At 53.8% G+C, this 23,622-nt stretch overlaps 1 protein-coding gene across 1 annotated transcript; it reads right to left on the bottom strand.

The window, feature by feature from the left end:
* Positions 1–792: 792 nt before the first annotated feature.
* On the bottom strand, positions 793–22,646 carry ZNF395 (zinc finger protein 395). The gene is made up of 9 exons (XM_063391933.1): positions 22,378–22,646; positions 18,864–18,951; positions 16,271–16,662; positions 16,054–16,148; positions 12,142–12,427; positions 10,511–10,639; positions 8,236–8,337; positions 7,696–8,135; positions 793–808 (listed from the first exon to the last, which is right to left on the bottom strand). Exons 1-9 carry the CDS (start codon positions 22,558–22,560, stop codon positions 793–795), a joined length of 1,731 nt encoding a protein of 576 aa, XP_063248003.1. The 5' UTR covers positions 22,561–22,646.
* Between the last annotated feature and the right edge of the window lie 976 nt (positions 22,647–23,622).

Raw genomic sequence — 23,622 nt, 5'->3', positions numbered from 1 at the left:
TCAGATCCATGGGATTTGGGAATTCCAGAGGGATCGGGACAGGTCAGATCCGTGGGATTTGGGAATTCCAGAGGGATCAGGACAGGTTGGATCTGTGGGATTTGGGAATTCCACAGGGATCGGATTGGGACACGTTGGATCCTTGGGATTTGGGGATTCCAGCTGGACTGGGACAAGTCGGATCTGTGGGATCGAGACAGGTCAGATCCATGGAATTAGGGAATTCCAGTGGGATTGGGACAGGTCAGACCTGTGGGATTTGGGAATTCTGGATGGATCAAGACAGGTTGGATCCGTGGGATTTTGGAATTCCGGAGGAATTGGGATAGGTTGGATCCATGAGATCAGGGCAGGTCAGATCCATGGGATGAGGACAGGTCGGATCCATGGATTTGGGAATTCCAGAGGGATTGGATCAGGACAGGTTGGATCCATGGGATTTGGGAATTCCAGAGGGATCGGGACAGGTCCGATCTGTGGGATTTGGGAATTCCAGAGGGATAAGGACAGGTCGGATCCGTGGGATTTGGGAAATCCACAGGGATCGGGACAGGTCGGATCCGTGGGATCAGAGCAGGTTGGATCTGTGGGATTTGGGAATTCCAGAGGGATCAGGACTGGTAGGATCCATGGATCAGGACAGGTCAGATCTGTGGGATCGGGACAGGTTGGATCCATGGGATCACGACAGGTTGGATCCAAGGGATTTGGGAATTCCAGAGGGATCGGGACAGGTCGGATCCATGGGACTGGCACAGGTCGGATCCGTGGGATTTGGGAATTCCAGAGGGATCACAACAGGTCGGATCTGTGGGATTTGGGAATTCCAGAGGGATCAGATTGGGACAGGTCGGATCCATGGGATGACCCCGGGACATGTCCAAGGCCCAATCCTGGATTTTTTTGTCGCCACAATCCCACGGAATTCTCCAGGATGGAAACCTGGGAGAGGCCGCGGAGCTGGAGCAGCCGAGCCTGGAGAAAAGCGGGAATTTCCCCTCCGGAATTCCCTGACGGAGCCGGCTGGGATCGGGATTCTCCCGCGGAACAGGGGCGGGGATGAGCGGGAACAGGAGAAGTTCGGGTGGGATTTTGGGAATTCCTGCCCGGAAAGGGAATCCACCAGGCTGGAATTCCATCCCAATCCCAAAAATCCCGGGATTCCGGGTTTGGAACTCGATGGATTTGGGGGATTTTTGGGAAAAGGAACGCCAGGAAGAGGCGGAGGGAGGGGAGGGAGGGAGGGAGGGAGGGACATCGTGACCTGGCGGCGACAGCGGCGGTGACAGCGGAATTCCGGAGGGAAAAGTGGGAAAAGGAGGGGGGAAAAAAGCAGGAAAAGGAGGGGGGAAATTGGGGGAGGAAAGGGGGGGGAAAGGAGGGGAAAAAAGGTGGAAAAAGGAGGGGAAAGGAAGGGAAAAGGAGGGAAAAAGGGGGGAAAAGAGTAGGGAAAAGGGAAAGGAAAAAAAGGGAAAAAGAAGGGAAAAAGGAGGGGAAAGGGAGGGGAAAGGGAGGGAAAGAAGAGGAGGAAAGGAGGGAGAAAAAGGAGAGGGAAAAGGAAACAAATGAGGGAAAGAGGAGGGAAAAGGGAGGAGGGAAAAAGGGAAAAGGAGGAAAAAAAGGAGGAAAAAAGGAGGAAAAAAGGAGGGGAAAGGAGGAAAAAAGGGAAAAGGAGGGGAAAAGGAGGGAAAGGAGGGAAAAGGGAGGAAAAAATGGGGGGAAAGAAGGAAAAAAGAAGAAAGGGGGAAATGGAGGGGAGAAAAGGGAAGGGAAAGGAAAAGGGAGGAAAGGAGGAAAAACGGAGGAGGAAAAGGGGAAAAGGTGGGAAAAAGGAGGGAAAGGGGAGGGGGAAAATGAGAGGGAAAAGGAGGGGAAAAAGGGAGGGAAAAAGGAGGGGGAAAGGGAGGGAAAACGGAAAGGAGGAGGGAAATGAGGGAAATTGGCGGAAAGGCGGAAAATGGGCGGAAAGGAGGAAAAGGGAGCAAAAAAGGAGGGAAAAGGGAGGGGGAAATGGCGGAAAAAAGAGGGAAATAAGAAGGAAACAGGAGTGGAAAAATAAGGGGAAAAGTAAGGAAACATGAGGGAAAAAAGAAGAGAAGGAGAAAAGAATGAGGAGAAAAGGGAGGAAAAGGGAAAGAAAAAGGAGGGAAAGGGAGGGGGAGAAGGGAAGGAAAACGGGGGGGAAATGGGGAGGAAATGAGGGGAAAAGGGAGGGGAAAAGGAAAGGAAAAGAAGAGGAAAAGGAGGGGAAAAAGGAGAGGAAAAGGGAAAAAAGGAGGGAAAAAGGAGGGAAAAGGAGGAAAAAGGGGGGGAAAGAGGGAAAAGGGAGGGAAAAGAGGAGGAAAGAGGAGAAAGGAAAAGGGGGGGAAGGAGGAAAAAAGGAAGAGAAAAGGGGGAAAGGTGGGAAAAAAGAGGAAAAAGGGAGGGAAAAAAGGAGGGGAAGGGGAGGGAAAAGGAGGAAAAGAGGAGGAATCAGGAGGGGAAACAGGAGGGGGAAAAAGGGAGAGAGGAAAGGAGAAAAGGTGGGAAAAGAGGGGGAAAAGGAGAGAGAAAATGGAGGAAATGAGGAAAAAGGGGAAAGGAGGGGGGAAAAGGGAAAAGGGAGAGAAAATGGAGAGGAAAAGGAAGGAAAAGGAGGGGGAAAAGAGGGGGAAAAGGAGGGAAAAATAGGGGAAAAGGGAAAAAGGAAGGGAAAAGGAGGAAAAAAGGAAGGGAAAAGGAAGGAAAAAAGGAGGAAAAAAGGAGGAAAAAGGAGGAAAAAAGGAGGAAAAAGGAGGAAAAAGGAGGAAAAAAGGAGGAAAAAGGAAGGAAAAAATGAGGGAAAAATGAGGGAAAAGGAAGGAAAGGGGAAGAAAAAATGAGGGGGAAAGGAGGGAAAATAAGGAAAAAAGGAGGGGAAAAGGAGGGAAAAATAGGGGAAAAGGATGGAAAAAAGGAGGGGGAAAGGAGGAAAAAAGGAGGGGAAAGGGATGGAAAAAAGGAGGAAAAGGAAGGAAAAAAGGAGGGGAAAAGGAGGGAAAAAAGGAAGGAAAAAGGAGGGAAAGGAAGGAAAAATGGAAGGAACAAGGAGGGAAAAAGGAGGAAAAAGGAAGGAAAAGGAGGGGAAAGAAGAGAGAAAAGGGGAAGAAAAAAGGAGGGAAAAGGAAGGAAAAAGGAAGGAAAAGGAGGGAAAAAAGGAGGGGAAAAGGAGGAAAAAGGAGGAAAAAGGAAGGAAAAATGAGGGGAAATAAGAGAGAAAAGGGGAAGAAAAAAGGAGGGAAAAGGAAGGAAAAAGGAGGGAAAAAGCAGGAAAAAGGAAGAAAAGGCACCAAGGGCTCCCCAGGAACGCTCCTGCCCCAGGGAAAACCTCCCCAATCCCGCCGGAATAAAGCGCGGAGCCGCCCGGGAATCAGGAAAATTCCATTTATTTCCTTAGAAAATCCATCGCGCTCCATCCCCTCTGCCCGCCGCAGAAAACGCGGGGTTTCCTTTTTTTCCCTGATTTTTTTTGGTTTTTTTAAACGATAAAAACGCTCGGAAGACTGAGAAGAAAAAGCAGGAGAATTCCTCGGGAATAATCGGGAATGGAAGGGTTAAAAATATTAAAAATTGTTCTTCGGTTCTGGCCAAGCTTGTTGGGATTGATGGAAAATAATGAAAAATTTGGGTGGGAAAGGTGAAAATTCCGAGAGGTTCCCAGAAGGAAAAGAAGATTTAATAAAGGACATCTTAACCTGGCAGGGATTTTTGTGTTAAAAATTGGGAAAATGGGAAAAAAGGAGGGAAAAAGGAGGGAAAAATGAAAAAAGAGGGAAAAAAAAGAGGAAAAAAAGAGAAAGAAACAAGGAAAAAAGAAGGGAAAAAGAAGGAAAAAAGAAGGGAAAAAAGGAGAAAAAAGGGAGGGAAAAAGGGGGGGAAGGAGTAAAAAAAGGAGAAAAAAGGAGGAAAAGAGGAGGAAAAAAGGAGGAAAAAGGGGGGAAAAGAGGGAAAAAAGAAGGGAAAAGGGGGGAAAACAGGGAAAAAGGAGGGGAAAAGGAGAAAAGGAGGAAAAAAAGGAGGAAAAAAGAAGGAAAAAAGGAGGAAAAAGGAGAAAAGAGGGAAAAAAGGAGGAAAAAGGAGAAAAGAGGGAAAAAAGGAGGAAAAAAGAGGGGGAAAAGGAGGAAAAAGGGGGAAAAACAGAGGGAAAAGGGAGGGGAAAAGGAGGGGAAAATGAGGGACAAAAGGAAAAAGAAGGAAAAAAGAGGAAAAAAGAAGGAAAAAAGAAGGAAAAAAGGAGAAAAAAGGGGGGGAAGGAGGAAAAAAGGAGAAAAAAGGAGGAAAAAGGAGAAAAGAGGGGAAAAAAGGAGGAAAAGGGGGGAAACGGAAAAAATTAGGAAAAAAGAGGGGGAAAAGGAGGGAAAAAAGGAAAAAGAAGGAAAAAAGAAGGAAAAAAGAAGGAAAAAAGAAGAAAAAAAGGATGGAAAAAGGAGGGGGGGAAAGGAGGAAAAAAAGGAGAAAAAAGGAGGAAAAGAGGAGAAAAAAAGGGGGAAAACAGAGGGAAAAAAGAAGGGAAAAGGGGGAAAACGGGAAAAAGGAGGGAAAAAGGAGGAGAAAAGAGGAGAAAAGAGGAGAAAAGAGGAGAACAGAGGAAAAAAGAGGAAAAAAGAGGAAAAAAGGAGGGAAAAAGGAGGGAAAAGGAGGAAAAAAGAAAGGAAAAAGAAGGAAAAAGAGGGGGGAAAAGGAGGAAAAAAGAGGGGGGAAAAGGAGGAAAAAAGGAGGAAAAAATAATTTAAAAAGGAGGAAAAAAGGGGGGAAAAAGGGGAAAAAAGAGGGAAAAGGAGAAAAAAGGAAGAAAAAGGAGGAAAAAAGAGGGGGAAAAGAAGGAAAAAAGGAGGAAAAGGGGGGAAACGGAAAAAATGAGAAAAAAAGGAGGAAAAAAGGAGGAAAAAGAAAGGAAAAAAGGATTTAAAAAGGAGGGAAAAAGAGGGAAAAAGAGGAGAAAAAAGAGAGGAAAAGGAGGAGGGAAAAGAGGGAGGAAAAGGGGAAAAGGGCGAGAAAGGGAAAAATTGGGGAGGAAAAAGGGGGAGGAAAACAAGGGAGGAGAAAAGAGGGGAAAAATGGGAGAAAAGGGGGAAAATGGGAAAATAAATGGAAAAAGGGGGGAAGGAGGGAAAAAAGGGAGAAAAAGCAGGAAAAAGGGAGGGGAAAAGGTGGGAAAAAAGAGGAAAAAAGATGGAAAAAAGGGGGGAAAGGGGGAAAAAGGAGAGGGAAAAAGTTGGGAAAAAAGGAGGAGGAAAAGGAAGAGGAAAAAAGGAGGAGGGGAAAAAATGAGGAGAAAACGGAGGAAAAAAAGGAGGGAAAAAGGAGGAAAGAAAAAAGAGGAGAAAAAAGAACGAAAGGAAAAAAGAGGGAAGAAAAAAAGAGGAGAAAAAAGAAGGAAAGAAAAAAAAAGAGGAGACAAAAAAGGAGGAAAAAAAAGGTGGAAAAGGGGAGCCGGAGCTGAGCCACGGCCGGATCCACGAAAAACACGGAATAAAATCTCCAGCGCAGGAATAAAGACACAAAATCCGAGGAAAATAAAAATTCCCCTTTTCCCTCACGTTGTGCCGTGCTCTGCTTCGATCCCTGATTCTCAAAATGGTTCCGGCTCGAGGGAATTCCACGGAAAATTCCACAAAAAAATTTGGGGTTCTCCCAACCATTCCATTCCCTCTTTTTTTTAAAGGAATTCTGATGCTTTGAAATCCCTAAAACCAGGCTGGGTGCAGGGATTGCTCTTGGCTCAGCCAAATCCATGGGATTCCGGAAATATTGGGAAAAACAGATGGGAAAAATTGGAATTAAAGACCTTTAAGGTCATTTCCAACCCGAAGAATTCCATGATTCCAAACTGGAGGATTTTGGGAATTTTTCCCATTTTTCCCAATTTTCTTTCCAGCTGCTGGGAAATTCTTTAGACCCCAAATTCCTCACCCTGGTTTTGAAGGGATTTGGGAATTTTTCCTGGAGCTGAACAGCCTCAAAAGAGGAGAAATCCCAAATTTCACCCTAAAAAGATTTTCCCTGATTTTTTTTTTGGGAATTTTTTGTCCCAAACCACGACGCCCTCCGGAGGAAAAGCCACATCCCCACAGCCACAATCCAATTCCTGCTTCCCAAAAAAAAGAATCTTTTCCTGGGATATCCCAACATTTTTTAGAGCTTTTTTTTTTTCCCACCCTTTCCTTCAAAGGTTTCGTTTTTGGGGAAGCTGCCCCAAAATCTCATCCCGGCTTCGTTTTTGGGGGATTTTGGGAATTTCTCCTCCGGGTTTTAAAAATGAGGGGGAGAAAAAAGCGGGAATGGGAATTTTTTTGGAATATAAAAAGGTTCGGGAGGAGGCGCCCGGGAGGGACCGCCCACGGTCCCTTGGTTGCAGCAATGAGGGAATTCCCAGGATTTCTGAGGGAATTCCCGGATTTCTGAGAGGATTCCCGCATTTCTGAGGGAATTCCCGGATTTCTGAGGGAATTCCGAAGATTTCTGAGGGAATCCCGAGGATTCCTGAGGGAATTCCCGGATTTCTGAGAGAATTCCGAGATTCCTGAGCAAATTCCCGGATTTCTGAGGGAATCCCGAGGATTCCTGAGGGAATTCCCAGATTTCTGAGGGAATTCTGGGGATTTCTGAGGGAATTCCCGGATTCCTGAGGGAATTCCCGGATTTCTGAGGGAATTCCCAGATTCCTGAGCGAATTCCGGGATTTCTGAGGGAATTCCGAGGATTTTGGAGGGAATTCCCGGATTTCTGAGGGAATCCCGAGGATTTTTGAGGGAATTCCGGGATTTCTGAGGGAATTCTGAGGATTCTTGAGGGAATTCCCGGATTTCTGAGGGAATTCCCAGATTTCTGAGGGAATCCCCGGATTTCTGAGGGAATCCCCGGATTTCTGAGGGAATCCCGAGGATTTTTGAGGGAATTCCGGGATTTCTGAGGGAATTCTGAGGATTCCTGAGGGAATTCCGAGGATTTCTGAGGGAATTCCCGTATTCCTGAGGGAATTCCTGGATTTTTGAGGGAATTCCGAGGATTTCTGAGGGAATTCCCGGATTCCTGAGGGAATTCCCGGATTTCTGAGGGAATTCCCAGATTCCTGAGCGAATTCCGGGATTTCTGAGGGAATTCCGAGGATTTTGGAGGGAATTCCCGGATTTCTGTGGGAATTCCGGGATTCCTGAGGGAATCCCGAGGATTTCTGAGGGAATTCCCGGATTTCTGAGGGAATTCCCAGATTTCTGAGGGAATTCCCGGATTCCTGAGGGAATTCCCGGATTTCTGAGGGAATTCTCAGATTTCTGAGGGAATTCCCAGATTCCTGAGCGAATTCCGGGATTTCTGAGGGAATTCCGAGGATTTTGGAGGGAATTCTCAGATTTCTGAGGGAATCCCCGGATTTCTGAGGGAATTCCCAGATTTCTGAGGGAATTCCCGGATTCCTGAGGGAATTCCCGGATTTCTGAGGGAATTCTCAGATTTCTGAGGGAATTCCCAGATTCCTGAGCGAATTCCGGGATTTCTGAGGGAATTCCGAGGATTTTGGAGGGAATTCCCAGATTTCTGAGGGAATCCCAAGGATTTTTGAGGGAATTCCGGGATTTCTGAGGGAATTCCGAGGATTCTTGAGGGAATTCCCGGATTTCTGTGGGAATTCCGGGATTCCTGAGGGAATCCCGAGGATTTCTGAGGGAATTCCCGGACTTCTGAGGGAATCCCCGGATTTCTGAGGGAATTCCCGGATTTCTGAGGGAATTCCCGGATTTCTGAGGGAATCCCTGGATTTCTGAGGGAATTCCCGGATTTCTGAGGGAATTCCCGGATTCCTGAGGGAATTCCCGGATTCCTGCAGGAATTCTCGGATTTCTGAGGGAATCCCGAGGATTTCTGAGGGAATCCCGAGGATTTCTGCGGGAATCCCCGGATTTCTGCGGGAATTCCCGGATTTCTGAGGGAATCCCGAGGATTTCTGCGGGAATCCCCGGATTTCTGCGGGAATTCCGGGATTCCTGAGGGCATTCCGGGCGGGAATTCAGTCCAGGAAGCGCTGGCAGGCTTTTTTCCAGCGGCACGCCGTGCACCACTGGTCCCGGTGCTCGACGCCGTAAACCTTGCGGCACTTCTTGGCTTCGCCGCGGGATTTCCTGAGGGAAAAGCGAGGGAATTTCGGGATTTTTAATAAAATTGTATAAAATTCCCGCTTCGGGATTGAAGGATTTGGGGGGAATTTTGTGGGATTCTCACCTGGAGGCGAGGGGGGGCGCGGGGAGGGGAGGCCACGAGGAGCTGGGGCTGCAGCAAGGGCGGCGCCTGAGGGTCGCCGAGGCTGAGGGAGCGGCGCCGCGCCTGAAAGGGACAAAAAGGGACAAAAATGGGCAAAAATGGGATGAAAAGGGACAAAAATGGGATGAAACGGGACAAAAATGGGATGAAAAGGGACAAAAAAGGGGACAAAAGGGGAGAAGGTGAGGGGTTGGGAAGGTTTTTGTCAATAAATGGCGTTTCTAGGTCAAGAATTGGGGGGGATGGGTGAGGGGGGGGAAAAAAGGCGGGAAAAAAGGGCGGGAAAAAAGGGCGGGAAAAAAGAGCAGGAAAAAAAGGGGGAAAAGAGAGAAAAAGAGGGAAAAGGAGGGGAAAAGAGGGAAAAAGAGGGGAAAAAGGGAAAAAGGAGAGAAAATAAGGGGAAAAGGGAGGGAAGAGGGAGGGAAAAGGGAGGGAAAATGGAGGGGAAAAGGAGAGAAAAGGGAGGGAAAAAGGAGGGAAAAACGAGAGAAAAAAGGGAGTGGAAAAAAGTGGGGGAAAAGGGAGGGGAAAAAGGGGGGAAGAGGGAAAAAAGAGGAAAAAAGAGGAAAAAAGAGGAAAAAAGAGGAAAAAAGAGGGAAAAAGGAGGAAAAATGAGGGAAGAGAGAGGGAAAAGGAGGGAAAAGGGAGGGAGGAAAAAAGGCGGGAAAAAAGAGCAGGAAAAAAGGGTGGGAAAAAAGGTGGAAAAAAGGGGGAAAAGGGGAAAAAAGAGAGGGAAAGGGAGGGAAAAAATGAGGAAAAATGAGGTGAAAAGGAGGGAAAAGGGAAGGAAAAGGAGGGAAAAGGAGGGAAAAAGAGGGGGGAAAAAGGGTGGGAAAAAAGAGGGGGAAGGGAGGGAGAAAAGAGGAAAAATGAGGAAAAATGAGTGAAAAAGGAGGGAAAAGGGAGGGAGAAAGGAGGGGGGAAAAGGAGGAAGAAAAAGGAGGGAAAAAGGACCGAGAACACAGGAAAAAAAGGGGGGAAGGGATGGAAAAAAGGGAAGGGAAAAAGGGTAAAAAAAGGGAAAAAAGGGAAAAGGAGGGGGAAAAGGAGGGGGGAAATGAGCAAGAAAAAGAGGGAAAAGGGAGGGGATAAAAAGGAGTGAAAAGGAGGAAAAAAGAGAAAAACAGAAGAAAGAAGGAAAGAAATGAAGAAAAAAGAAAAACAGAGAAAAAGGCAGGAAAAATGAGGAAAAATAAGGAAAAATACGAAAAAAGACAGGAAAAAGGAGGGGAAAAGGAGGAAATTAGAGAAAAAAGAGGAATGGAGGAAAAAGGAGGGAGAGAGGAAGAAAAAAGGAGAAAAAAGAGGAAAATTTGAGAAAAAAGGAGTAAAAATGAGGGGAAAGGGAAGGGAAGGGAGAGAAAAAGGAGAGGAGAAGGAGGGGAAAAGGGAGAGGGAAAGGTGGGGAAAAGGAGGGAAAAAGGGGAAAAAGGGGAAAAAGTGAAGGGGAAAAGGAGAAAAAAAGGGAAAAGGGTGGAAAAGGAAAAATGGGGAAAAGGAGGAAAAAAGGGAAAGGAGGAAAGAAGGGAAAAGGAGGAAAGGGGAGAAAAAAAAGAGGAAAAAAGGCAGGAAAAGGAGGAAAGGAGAAAGAAAGGGAAAAGGGAAGAAAAAAGAAGGAAAAGGGAGGGGGAAAGGAGGGAAAAAGGAGGGGAAAAGGAGGGAAAAAAGGAGGGAAAAAGGAGGGAAAAAGGGGGAAAAAAGAAGGAAAAAGGGGGAAAAAAGAAGGAAAAAGGGGAAAAAGAGGGGAAAAAGGGAGAGAAAAATGAGGGAAAAAAGGAGGAAAAAAGGAGGGAAAAAGGAGGGAAAAAAGGAGGGAAAAAAAGGAGGAAAAAAGGAGGAAAAAAGAAGGAAAAGGAGGGAAAAGAGGGGAAAAAGGGAAAAGGAGGGAAAAAAGAAGGAAATAAAGAAAAAAACAGGGAAGAAGGAAGAAAAAAGGAAAAAAGGAGGAAGAGGAGGGGGAAGAGGGAAAACAGAGAAAAAAAGAGGGGAAGGGAGGAAAAAGGGAGAGAAAAATGAGGGGAAAAGGAGGAAAAAATGAGGAGAAAATGGGAAAAAAGGAGGGGAGAAGGAGGGAATAGAAGAAAAAAAGGCTGGAAAAAAGAGGAAAAAAGACAAAAAAAGAAGGAAAAAGAGGGAAAAAGAGGGGAAAAGGAGGGAAAAGGAAGGAAAAGGAGGGAAAAGGAGGGAAAAGGAGGAAAAGGAGGCCCTGGCTGATTCCAGGGAAGGTGGCACTCACCGGTGACATGGCCGGGGACACGGCCGGGGACACGGCAGGGGACAAGGCCGGCAGGGCGGAGGTGGCCGCGGCCCAGCTGATGCTGGTGAAGATGTGCGGGGACACGGGGATCTGGATGGAGGGCAGCGCCTGGGGGACAGCGACAGCGACACCGGAATGTCACCTCCCCACGGGAGCTGTCACAGGAACCCCGGGGCGTCCCCCGGCTGTCACACCGGGGGTGGCACCGGTGACATCTGGATTCCGGCTTTGCCACCCGTTCCCGGGATTTCCTGCTGCTGGCACGGCCACTCCCGGGGGTGTGACAGTCCGTGTGACAGTCCCTGGGGTGTGACAGTCCCCGAGGTGTGACATTCCTTGGGGACATTCCTTGGGGACATTCCAGCCCCGGATCCGAGGGGTGAGTGCGGCACATTCCAGCCCCGGGGACAGAGCTGGGAGCCACAGCCGGGGCAGGGGACAGGGACAGGGACAGGGAGGGGACAGGGACAGGGAGGGGACAGGGACAGGGAAGGGACAGGGAGAGGGAGAGGGAGAGGGACAGGGACAGGGAGGGGACAGGGAAGGGACAGGGACAGGGAAGGGACAGGGAGAGGGAGAGGGAGAGGGAGAGGGAGAGGGACAGGGAGGGGACAGGGACAGGGAGGGGACAGGGACGGCGGGACAGGGACAGGGACAGGGAGGGGACAGGGACAGGGACAGGGACAGGGACAGGGACAGAGAGGGGACAGGGACACAAATCCTGGGATGTCCCCAGGGAGATCCCCAGCAATGGCACCAGCTGTGTCCCCATGGATGTCGCCTGCCATGTCCCTGCCACGTCTCCAATGTCCCCAGCTCTGTCCCCAGCCACGTTCCTGTGATGTCACCAACATCCCCAGCCGTGTCCCCACTGTCCCCAAGGCTCTCCCAGTGGTGTCCCCATGCCATCCCAGCTGTCCCCATGGTGTCCCTGCTGTCCCCATGACCATCCCCACGCTGTCCCTGTGACTGTCCCCACGCTGTCCCTATGGCTCTCCCTGCAGTGTCCCCACGGCTCTCCCCATGCCGTCCCTGTGCTGTCCCCCCGTTGTCCCCATGGCTGTCCCCATGGTGTCCCCCCACCATCCCCGCTGTCTCCAAGGCTGTCCCCCCATGGCTCTCCCCACGTTGTCCCCCCACTGTCCCCACGGCTGTCCCCCTGCTCTCCCTGCAGTGTCCCCCTGCTGTCCCCGCTGTCCCCCTGCTGTCCCCTGCTGTCCCCCCGCTGTCCCCCACGGTGTCCCCCTGCTGTCCCCCCACTCTCCCCGCAGTGTCCCCCCGCTGTCCCCCACGGTTTCCCCGCTGTCCCCATGGCTGACCCCCCGCTCTCCCCGCAGTGTCCCCCCGCTGTCCCCGCAGTATCCCCCCGCGGTGTCCCCCTGCTGTCCCCGTTGTCCCCGCTGTCCCCCCGCTGTCCCCACAGCCGTTCCCCCGTTGTCCCCGCAGTGTCCCCCCGCTGTCCCCCCGCTGTCCCCGCTGTCCCCCCGCTGTCCCCACAGCCGTTCCCCCGCTGTCCCCGCAGTGTCCCCCCGCTGTCCCCAAGGCTGTCCCCGCTGTCCCTATGGCTGTCCCCGCTGTCCCCCCCGCTGTCCCCAAGGCTGTCCCCTCACCTGGTAGGCGTGGTCGGCCTGGATGTGCCAGAAGGCGCCGGGGCCGGCGCGGCTCAGGCCGGGGATGCCGATGGGGGCAGAGCAGGGCGCGGCAGCGCCGGGGACAGCCAGGGGGACAGCGGGGACAGCCGTGGGGACAGTGGGGACAGCCGTGGGGACAGTGGGGACAGCCGTGGGGACAGCCGTGGGGACAGCCGTGGGGACAGGGGTGGCAGCGGGCGGGGGCGGCTCCGGTGGCAGCTGCAGCTCGGTGTAGTAGAAATCCTCCTCCCGCTCCGAGCCGTCCCTGCAGGGGACACAGGGGTGACAAAAAGGACAGAGAGGTGACAAAGGGACACAGGGACCCAGGGGTGACACAGGGACCCAGGGGTGACACAGGGACACGGGTGACACAGGGACAGAGAGGTGACACAGGGGTGACACAGGGGTGACACAGGGGTGACACAGGGGTGACACAGGTGACACAGGGACCCAGGGGTGACACAGGGACAGACATAGGTTACACAGGGACAGAGCCAGGGGTGACAAAGGGACACAGGAGTGACACAAGGACTGAGGTGACACAAGGACAGAGCCAGGTGACAAAGGGACAGAGAGGTGACAAAGGGACACAGGGACCCAGGGGTGACACAGGGACACAGGGGTGACACAGGGACACGGGGTGACACAGGGACACGGGTGACACAGGTGACAAAGGCATGACATAGGGGTGACACAGGGACGACACAGGGACACAGGGGTGACACAGGGGTGACACAGGGGTGACACAGGGGTGACACAGGGGTGACACAGGGACACAGGGGTGACACAGGGACACAGGGAAACAGGGGTGACACAGGGACACAGGGGTGACACAGGGATACGGGTGACACAGGGACATGGGTGACACAGGGGTGACACAGGGACATGGGTGACACGGGTGACACAGGCATGACACAGGGGTGACACAGGGACACAGGGAAACAGGGGTGACACAGGGACAGACATAGGTTACACAGGGACAGAGCCAGGGGTGACAAAGGGACACAGGAGTGACACAAGGACTGAGGTGACACAAGGACAGAGCCAGGTGACAAAGGGACAGAGAGGTGACAAAGGGACACAGGGACCCAGGGGTGACACAGGGACACGGGTGACACGGGGGTGACACAGGGACCCAGGGGTGACAAAGGGACCCAGAGGTGACACAGGGACAGAGCCAAGTGACACAGGGGTGACAAAGGGACACAGGGGTGACACAGGGATCCAGAGGAGACACAGGGACAGAGCCAGGTGACACAGGGACAGACAGGTGTCAAAGGGACACAGGTGACACAGGGACCCAGGGGTGACACAGGGACACGGGTGACACATGAGTGACACAGGGGTGACACGGGGGTGACACAGGGACACGGGTGACATGGGGTTGACACAGGGACCCAGGGGTGACACAGGGACACGGGTGACACATGAGTGACACAGGGGTGACACCGGGGTGACACAGGGACACGGGTGACACGGGGGTGACACAGGGACCCAGGGGTGAAACAGGGACAGAGCCAAGTGACACAGGGGTGACAAAGAGACACAGGGGTGACACAGGGACACTGAGGTGACAAAGGGACCCAGGGGTGACACAGGGACAGACCCAGGTGCCAAAGGGGCCCTGTCCCCATCCAGGGACACCCGGCCCTGTCACCAATCCCCGCCCCTGGAGCCCATCCCAGGATTTTCCAGGATTTTCCAGCCCATTCCAGGATTTCCCGCCCCATTCCAGGATTTTCCAGAATTTTCCAGGACATTTTCCCAGGATTTTCCGGGATGTTTTGCCAACATTTTCAGTGCATTTTCCCAGGATTTTCCAGGATTTTTTCCCAGGATTTCCCAGAATTTTCCAGCCCATTCCAGGATTTCCCAGAATTTTCCAGCACATTCTCCCAGGATTTTCCAATGCATTTTCCAGGATTTTCCAGTGCATTTTCCCAACATTTTCAGCGCATTTTCCCAGGATTTTCCAGGACATTTTCCCATGATTTTCCGGGATGTTTTTCCAGGATTTTCCAGCGAGTTTTCCCAAGATTTTCAGCGCATTTTTGCAGGATTTTCCAGCCCATTCCTTGATTTTCCAGCCCATTCCCAGATTTTCCAGCCCATTCCCAATTTTATTCCCAGTGTGGGCAGCCCAGAGCCGCTTCCCCGCCCTCGTCTCTTCCCAAAGAATTCCAGCTTGGAAAACAAACGCAGACCCCAAACTCCCCCAGGCCAAAAATTCCCAAAATCCAAAGGAAACTCCTGGAAAATCCCGGATGCGAGGCCTGAAGGAAACTCCTGGGAAATGCAGGAGGTTGGGGACACAGCGGTGGCTTCGGTGACAGGGACGCGCCGATTTCCCGCGGGAATTCCGGCAGGAATCCGGAATTCCAGAGGGATAAAAACCTCGGATCCAATGGTTGGGAAGGGATGGGAGGGATTTCCCACAGGAACTGGGAATTTCTGAGGGATAAATCCCAGAGATTTGAGGGTTGGGAAGAAATGGGATTTCCCAAGGAAATGGGAATTTGGAAGAGATAAATCCCACGGATTGGAGGGTCGGGATTTCCCACAGGAATTGGGAATTCCGGAGGGACAAAACCCATGGATTTGAGGGTTGGGAAGAAATGGGATTTCCCAAGGAATTGGGAATTCCAGTGAGATAAATCCCATGGATCTGGGGCTTGGGAAGGGATGAAATTTCTGACAGGAACTGGGAATTCCAGAGGGATAAAACCCACGGATCTGAGGGTTGGGAAGGGATGGGAATTCCCACAGGAATCGGGAATTCCAGAGGGATAAACCCCACAGGTTTGAGGGTCGGGAATTCCCACAGGAATTGGGAATTCCAGAGGGATAAATCCCAGAGATTTGAGAATTGGGAAGGGATGGGATTTCCCAAGGAATTGGGAATTCCAGAGGGATAAACCCCACAGATTTGAGGTTTGGGAATTCCTGCGGAATCAGGAATTCCAGAGGGACAAACCCCACGGATCTGAGGTTTGGGAATTCCCGCGAAATCGGGAATTCCGGAGGGATAAGTCCCACAGATTTGAGGGTCGGGAATTCCCACAGGAACTGGGAATTCCGGAGGGACAAACCCCACGGATTCAAGGTTTGGGAATTCCCGCAGGAATCGGGAATTCCAGGGGGACAAACCCCACGGATTTGAGGTTTGGGAATTCCCGCGGAATCAGGAATTACGGAGGGACAAATCCCACGGATTTGAAGTTTGGGAATTCCCAAGGAATCGGGAATTCTGGAGGGACAAACCCCACGGATTTGAGGTTTGGGAATTCCCAAGGAATCGGGAATTCTGGAGGGACAAACCCCACGGATCTGAGGTTTGGGAATTCCCAAGGAATCGGGAATTCTGGAGGGACAAACCCCACGGATTTGAGGTTTGGGAATTCCCAGGGAATCGGGAATTCCAGAGGGACAAACCCCACGGATCCGTGCTGGGAAGGGTTGGGAATTCCCGCAGGAAAATCGGGAATTCCAGAGGGATAAACCCCATGGATTTCAGAGTTGGGAAGAGTCAGGATTTCCCAAGGAATTGGGAATTCCAGAGGGACAAACCCCATGGATCCAGGAACTGGGAATGGTCAGGAATTCCCAAGGAATCGGGAATTCCGGAGGGACAAACCCCACAGATTTGAGGGTCGGGAATTCCCACAGGAACTGGGAATTCCGGAGGGACAAACCCCACGGATCTGAGGTTTGGGAATTCCTGCGGAATCGGGAATTCCGGAGGGACAAACCCCACGGATCTGAGGTTTGGGAATTCCCGCAGGAATCAGGAATTCCAGAGGGACAAACCCCCCGGATCTGAGGTTTGGGAATTCCCAAGGAAAATCGGGAATTCCAGAGGGTCCAACCCCCGGCTCCGGCTCGCTGCCTTACCCCAGGTGCCGGGTGCGGACGTGGCGCTTGATGCCGACGCCGGAGCGCAGCTCCTTCCCGCAGCCGGGCCACAGGCACTTGAACGCCACCGCGCCCTGGGGACACGGAGCGCTGTCACCTCCGCCCGGTGCCACCTCCGCCCGGTGCCACCGGCCGTGTCACCGTCCCCTGCCCGGTGCCACCAGTGGTGTCACCCGGGGGGACGCGGCCACCTCACCTTCCTCCGGCGCGGCGCCGGCTCCTCCGGCGGGGACGGCTCGGGGTCGGTGTCGAAGCCGTCGTCGGTCGGAGGGGACGCGGTGACACCGCCACGGTGGGGAGGGGACGCGGTGGCACTGCCATGGTGGGGAGGGGACGCGGTGACACCACAGTGAGGAGGGGACGCGGTGGCACTGCCACCATGGTGGGGAGGGGACGCGGTGGCACTGCCGTGGTGAGGAGGGGACACGGTGGCACCATGGTGGGGAGGGGACGCGGTGGCACTGCCACCATGGTGGGGAGGGGACGCGGTGGCGCTGCCGGCGCCGCTGCAGTGGCCGCTGGTGGTGCTGCTGCCGCTGTCCGAGATGTCCCCGCCGTCCTTCCAGGGGTCAGCGGTGACACGCCAGGCTGAGGGAGGGGACACGGGGACACCGTCAGTGAGGGGACACAGGGACATCGTCACTGAGGGGACACGGGGACAACTGAATCCCTGAGGGGACACGGGGACATTGTCACCGAGGGGACGTGGGGACATCGTCAGTGAGGGGACATGGGGACACTGTCAGTGAGGGGACAGGGTGGCACTGTCACCCAGGGGACACGGGGACATCGTCACTGAGGGGACATGGTGGCACTGTCAGTGAGGGGACACGGGGACACTGTCACCCAGGGGACACGGGGACACCGTCACCTTGGGGACCAGGTGGCATTGTCACTGAGGGGACACGGGGACACCGTCACTGAGGGGACAGGGTGGCACTGTCAGTGAGGGGACAGGGTGGCACTGTCAGTGAGGGGACATGGGGACACCGTCACTGAGGGGACAGGGTGGCACTGTCACCGAGGGGACATGGGGACATCGTCACTGAGGGGACATGGTGGCACTGTCAGTGAGGGGACATGGGGACACCGTCACTGAGGGGACAGGGTGGCACTGTCAGTGAGGGGACACGGGGACATCGTCACTGAGGGGACACGGGGACACTGTCACTGAGGGGACATAGTGGCACTGTCACCCAGGGGACACAGGGACATCGTCACTGAGGGGACGCGGGGACACTGATCCCCATTCCCAAGGAATTCCGAATCCCTTCGGAAGCGCCACTTGGGCACACGGATCTGGAATTCCCTGAGAGGAAGGATCGGGATTTCTCCAAAGGAATGGCCTCAAGTTCCTCCAGGAGAAGCTCAAGTTGGAATTTTGGGAAGTCCTGCCTGGAAAGGGTTCTCCAAGGAGGTTTGGAATCCCCATTCCCAAGGAATTCCGAATTCCTTCGGAAGCGACACTTGGACACAGAACTGGAATTCCCTGAGAGGAAAGATCGGGATTTCTCCAAAGGAATGCCCTCAGGTTCCTCCAGGAGAAGCTCAAGTTGGAATTTTGGGAACAATTCCTGCCTGGAAAGGGCTGCCCAGGGACGTTTGGAATCCCTGTTCCCAAGGAATTCCGAATTCCTTCGGAAGCAGCACTTGGGCACACGGATCTGGAATTCCCTGAGAGGAAGGATCAGGATTTTTCCCAGGAGATGACCTCAAGTTGCTCCAGGAGAAGCTCAGGTTGGAATTTTGGGAATTTCTGCCTGGAAAGGGTTCTCCAAGGAGATTTGGAATCCCCATTCCCAAGGAATTCCCAATTCCTCCGGAAGTGGTACGTGGGCACACATCTGGAATTCCCTGAGAGGAAGGATCAGGATTTCTCCAAGGGAGCGATCTCAAGTTCCTCCAGGAGAAGCTCAGGTTGGAATTTTGGGAGCCATTTCTTCCCCATTCCCAAGGAATTCTGAATCCCTTTGGAAGCGACACTTGGGCACACGGATCTGGAATTCCTTGGGATGAGGGAGCGGCTGGGTGGGATTGGGATTTTTCCCAGGAAACGGCCTCAATGTGCTCCAGGAGAAGCTCAGGTTGGAATTTTGGGAAGTCCTGCCTGGAAAGGGTTTTCCAAGGAGGTTCAGAATCCCCATTCCCAAGGAATTCCCAATTCCTCCGGAAGCGACACTTGGGCACACGGATCTGGAATTCCCTGAGAGGAAGGATCAGGATTTTTCCTGGGAAACGGCCTCAAGTTGCTCCAGGAGAAACTCAGGTTGGAATTTTGGGAACAATTCCTGCCTGGAAAGAGCTTTCCAGGAAAGTTTGGAATCCCCATTCCCAAGGAATTCTGAATTCCTTCGGAAGTGACACTTGGGCACACGGATCTGGAATTCCCTGACAGCTGGGGTCGGGATTTCTCCAAGGGATTGACCTCAAGTTCCTCCAGGAGAAGTTTCTGGCTGGATTTTGGGAACAATTCCTGCCTGGGAAGGGTTCTCCAGGAAAGTCTGGAATCCCCATTCCCAAGGAATTCTCAATTTCTTCGGAAGCGCCACTTGGGCACACGGATCTGGAATTCCCTGAGAGGAAGGATCGGGATTTCTCCCAGGGAACAGCCTCAAGTTCCTCCAGGAGAAGCTCAGGTTGGAATTTTGGGAGCCATTTCTTCCCCATTCCCAAGGAATTCCGAATCCCCTCGGAAGCGCCTCCACCCCCTGGACTCCACCACTGCCCAGAATTCCCGGCAATCCCGCCCTTCCCGGGGCGCATTCCCGGTGTTTTCCGGGCGGACTCACGGGGCGGGGCGGGGCTGCAGGAGAGGCTGCTCAGCACCAGCGCCGCCACCATCTCATCCATGTCCACAGCGTCCATCCCGGCGGGATCCTGCAGAAAAACACCGGGAATGTGCCCGGGAAAGCCGGGAAAGGGGCCGGGAAAGCCCGGAAAGGGGCCAGGAAAGCCGGGAAAGGGGCCGGGAAAGCCCAGAGGGAAAAGGAACGGGATAACCCGGAGGGAAGCGCGCAGTGGGAAACGCCCGGAATGAGGAGCAGCTCCGGGATTTGGGATCCAACACAGGGAAATCCAAGGATTCGGGATCTAAATTGGGGAATCCGAGGATTTGGGATCCAACCCGGGGAATCCAAGGGTTTGGGATCTAAATTGGGGAACCCAAGGATTTGGGATCTAACCCAGGGATCCAAGGATTTGGGATCCAACCCAGGGGAATCCAAGGATTTGGGATGCAAATCGGGGAATCCGAGGGTTTGGGATCCAAACTGGGGAATCCGAGGATTTGGGATCCAGCCCAGTGGAATCCCACGATTCAGGATCTAAATTGGGGAATCCAAGGAATTGGGATCCAATCCAGGGGAATCCGAGGGTTTGGGATGTAAATTGGGGAATTCAAAGATTTGGGATCCAAACTGGATAATCCCAGGATTTGGGATCTAATTTGGGGAATCTCAGGTGGAGAAACTCTGACATATCCCAGGATTTGGGATCTACAATTGAGAATCCCAGGCTTTGGGATCCAGACTGGAGAATCCCAGGATTTGGGATTGAAATCAGGGAATCCCAGGCAGAGAAACTCCGGGCTCTCCCGGGATTTGGGATATCCTGGGATTCAGGCTCTCCCGGGATTCAGGCTCTCCCGGGATTCAGGCTCTCCCGGGATTTGGGCTCTCTCAGGATTTGGGATATCCTGGGATTTAGGCTCTCCCAGGATTCGGGATATCCCGGGATTTGGGCTCTCCCGGGATTTGGGCTCTGGGAACAGAAACTCTGGGGTGTCCCAGGATTCGGGACCGAAACTGGGGAATCCCAGGATTCGGGATCCAACCCAGGGAATCCCAGACACAGAAACTTGGGGATATCCCAGGATTCGGGATCCAAACCCGGGAATCCCAGACGCAGAAAGTCTGGGATATCCTGGGATTTGGGATCCAGTTTGGGAATCTCAGGATTTGGGATCCAACCCAGGGAATCTCAGGATTCGGGATCCAAGTTTAGAAATCCCAGGCACACAGACTCTGGGATATCCTGGGATTTGGGATCCAATTTGGGGAATTCCAGGATTTGGGATCCAAACCCAGGGAATCTCAGGATTTGGGACCAAAATTGGGGAATCCCAGACACACAAACTGGGATATCCCAGAATTTGGGATCCAATTTGGGAATCTCAGGATTTGGGATCCAAATTGGGGAATCGTGAGTGGAGAAACTCCGGGATATCCAAGAATTTGGGATCCAAACCTGGGAATCCCAGGCACGGAAACTCCGGGATATTCCAGGATTTGGGATCCAAACTACGGAAAACTCCAGAGCCAAATTTCCCAGGAAGAAAAACCCCAAAGCCAAAATTCCCGGGAATGAAAAAGCCCAAAGCCAAAATTCCTGGGAAGGCAAAACCCCAAAGGTAAAATTCCCGGGAAGGAAAAACCCCGGAGCCGAAATTCCCGGGAAGGAAAAACCCCAGAGCTGAAATTCCCAGGAAGGAAAAACCCCGGAGCCAAAATTCCTGGGAAAGAAAAACCCCGGAGCTGAAATTCCCGGGAAAGAAAAACCCCAGAGGCAAAATTCCTGGAAAGGAAAAACCCCGGAGCCAAAATTCCCGGGAAGGAAAAACCCCAGAGCTGAAATTCCCAAGAAGAAAAAACCCCAGAGCCAAAATTCCCAGGAAGGAAAAACCCTGGAGCTGAAATTCCCGGGAAGGAAAAACCTCAAAGACAAAATTCCCGGGAAGGAAAAACCCCAGAGCTGAAATTCCTGGGAAGGAAAAACCCCAGAGCCGAAATTCCCAGCAAGGAAAAGCCCCAAACCCGACTCCGACCTCCCAAAAATCTTCCAATCTTCCAGGAGATTCCAGGAATTTCCTGGGAAAGGCTGCCCTGGCTGGCTACCGGCCATTCCAGAGGGGAATTTTTCCAGAGGGATCATTTGGGAGGGACCGAAATCGGGATTTTTTTGGGAGGGACCGAAATCGGGATTTTTTGGGAGGGACCGAAATCGGGATTTTTTGGGGAAGCCGGAGGGGGCAGAGGAAGGAAAGGGAGGGAGCTCGGAGTCCCGGGCACCGGGATGGATCCCTGGATTCCCTGGATTCCCTGGATTTGTGGATCCCGGGATTTCCTGGATTCCTGGATCCCTGGATTTGTGGATCCCAGGATTCCCTGGATTCGTGGATCCCAGGATTCCCTGGATTTGTGAATCCCGGGATTCCTTGGATTCCCTGGATTCATGGATCCCGGGATTTCCTGGATTCCTGGATCCCTGGATTTGTGGATCCCGGGATTTCCTGGATTCCCTGGATTCCTGGATCCCAGGATTCTCTGGATTCGTGGATTCCTGGATCCCGGGATTTCCTGGATCCCTGGATTTGTGGATCCCTGGATTCCCTGGATTCCTGGATCCCTGGATTTGTGGATCCCGGGATTTCCTGGATTTCCTGGATTCCTGGATCCCAGGATTCCCTGGAGTCGTGGATCCTGGGATTCCCTGGATTCGTGGATCCCGGGATTCCCTGGATTCCTCTATTTGTAGATCCCGGGATTCCCTGGATCCAGGGACTGCGCGAATTCCCGGCCGCGGGGCACGTGCGGCAGAGGAGGAGGAGGCGGCACCGGGCAGGGCACGTGCGCGGGGCGGGGCACGGACGGACGGACGGACAGAGGGAGGGACGGACAGAGGGAGGGACGGACAGAGGGAGGGACGGAGGGAGGGACGGAGGGGGACACGCGGAGCGGGATCGGGGGCTCCGAGAGGGCTGGGAGGGGACCGGGACTGGGGAGGGACAGACGGACAGATGGACAGAGGGACTGGGGGACAGAGGGGACAGAGGGACAGGGGGACAGACAGACAGAGGGACTGGGGGAGGACAGAGGGGACAGAGGGACTGGGGGACAGACAGAGGGATTGGAGGAGACAGAACCTGGGATTGGGGGGACGGACAGACAGACACCGGGACTGGGGGGGACAGACGGACACGGGGCAGGGAATGCCGGGTGGGACAGACGGACACGGGGCAGGGAATGCCGGGTGGGACAGACGGACACGGGGCAGGGAATGCTGTGGGACAGACGGACACGGGAATGCCGGGTGGGACAGACGGACACGCGGCAGGGAATGCCCTGGGACAGACGGACACGGGAATGCCGGGTGGGACAGACGGACACGCGGCAGGGAATGGGGGGTGGGACAGACGGACACGGGGCAGGGAATGCTGTGGGACAGACGGACACGGGGCAGGGTGGGACAGACGGACACGGGGCACACACAGACCCCGGGCAGCCCCCCCGGCCGCTCCCCGCTCACCTCCGCGCCCCGGCCCCTGGGGAATGCCCCGAATTCCCGAATTCCCGAATTCCCGGTTCCCGTTCCCGGCCGGAGCCGCGCCGGGCCGGGCGGGGCGGGGGCGGAGCCGCGGCCGGGCGGGAACCGCGGCTCCCGCGCGCGGGGTTTTCCTTTAATTATCATTATTCTTATCATTATCACCATTTCACCCCCGATTCCTCATTCCTCCCCCTGCCCTGCCCCTCGAGGAAGAGGAAGGGGAGGCAGCCGGGCCGGGGGCGCCGCTCGCTACTCACCGGGCCGTGCCGGGCCGTGCCGGGTTAAAGCTGGCGGGCCCGGCGCTGTAAACAACCCCGCCCGCCCCGCTCGGCGCTGCCCGGCATTGGCCCCGCTCCGCGATACGCCCCCGGCACGGCCCGGCCCGGCACGGCACGGCCCCGCCCGCCCGCCCGCACGGGGATGCCGCGGGGAGCGCGGCCGGGGGCGGCCCCGGCTCTGCCCTGGTTCTCCCCTCGTTCTCCCCCCGGTTCTCCCCTTCCTTCTTCTCCCCGGTTCTCCCCCCGATTCTCCCCCTCCTTCTTTTCCTTCTCCCCCTCCTTCTCCCTTTCCTTCTGCCCCCGGTTCTCCCCCTCCTTCCTTTCCTTCTCCCCCTCCTTCTTTTCCTTCTCCCCCTCCTTCTCCCTTTCCTTCTCCCCCCGGTTCTCCCCCTCCTTCTCCCCCTTGCTTTCCCCCCTGGTTCTCCTCCTCCCTTTCGTTCTCCCCCTGCTTCTCCCCCGTTTCTCCCCCTGCTTCTCCCCATGGTTCTCCCCCTGTTTCTCCCCTCCTTTTCCCCATTTCTCTTCTCGTTCTCTCCCCTGTTTCTCCCCTCCTTCTCCCCCGGTTCTCCCCCTCGTTCTTCTTTTCCTTCTCCCCCTGCTTCTTCCTTTCCTTCTCCCCCCGGTTCTCCCCCTGCTTCTCCCCCTCGATTTCCCCCCTGATTCTCTCCCTCCTTCCTTTCGTTCTCCCCCCCGTTTCTCCCCTCATTCTCCCCCAGTTTCTCCCCTCATTCTCCCCCAGTTTCTCCCCTCGTTCTCCCCGTTTCCCCCCCTTGATTTCCTTCCTGGTTCTCCCCCTTCTTCCTTTCGTTCTCCCACCTCGTTCTCCCCGTTTCTCCCTTTCCTTCTCCCCCTGGCTCTCCCTCTCGTTCTTCCTCTGGTTGTCCTCCCGGTTCTCCCCCTGGTTCTCCCCTCATTCTCCCTGGTTCTCCCCTCCTTCTCCCCCGGTTCT

This window comes from Prinia subflava, chromosome 2, assembly GCF_021018805.1.
Source record: "Prinia subflava isolate CZ2003 ecotype Zambia chromosome 2, Cam_Psub_1.2, whole genome shotgun sequence".
NCBI classification, from domain to species: Eukaryota; Metazoa; Chordata; class Aves; order Passeriformes; family Cisticolidae; genus Prinia; species Prinia subflava.
This window is presented reverse-complemented; position numbering and strand designations above follow the sequence as displayed.

Excerpts from the sequence above, each read along its gene's own strand:
- ZNF395 (XM_063391933.1), bottom strand. The coding sequence starts at position 22,560 with ATGGTGATAATGATAAGAATAATGATAATTAAAGGAAAACCCCGCGCG. Across the intron at positions 16,149-16,270 it reads CGGCGCCGCGCCGGAGGAAG|GGCGCGGTGGCGTTCAAGTG; the intron begins GTGAGGTGGCCG and ends CCGTGTCCCCAG. Across the intron at positions 8,338-10,510 it reads TGTCCCCGGCCATGTCACCG|GCGCGGCGCCGCTCCCTCAG; the intron begins GTGAGTGCCACC and ends TGTCCCTTTCAG.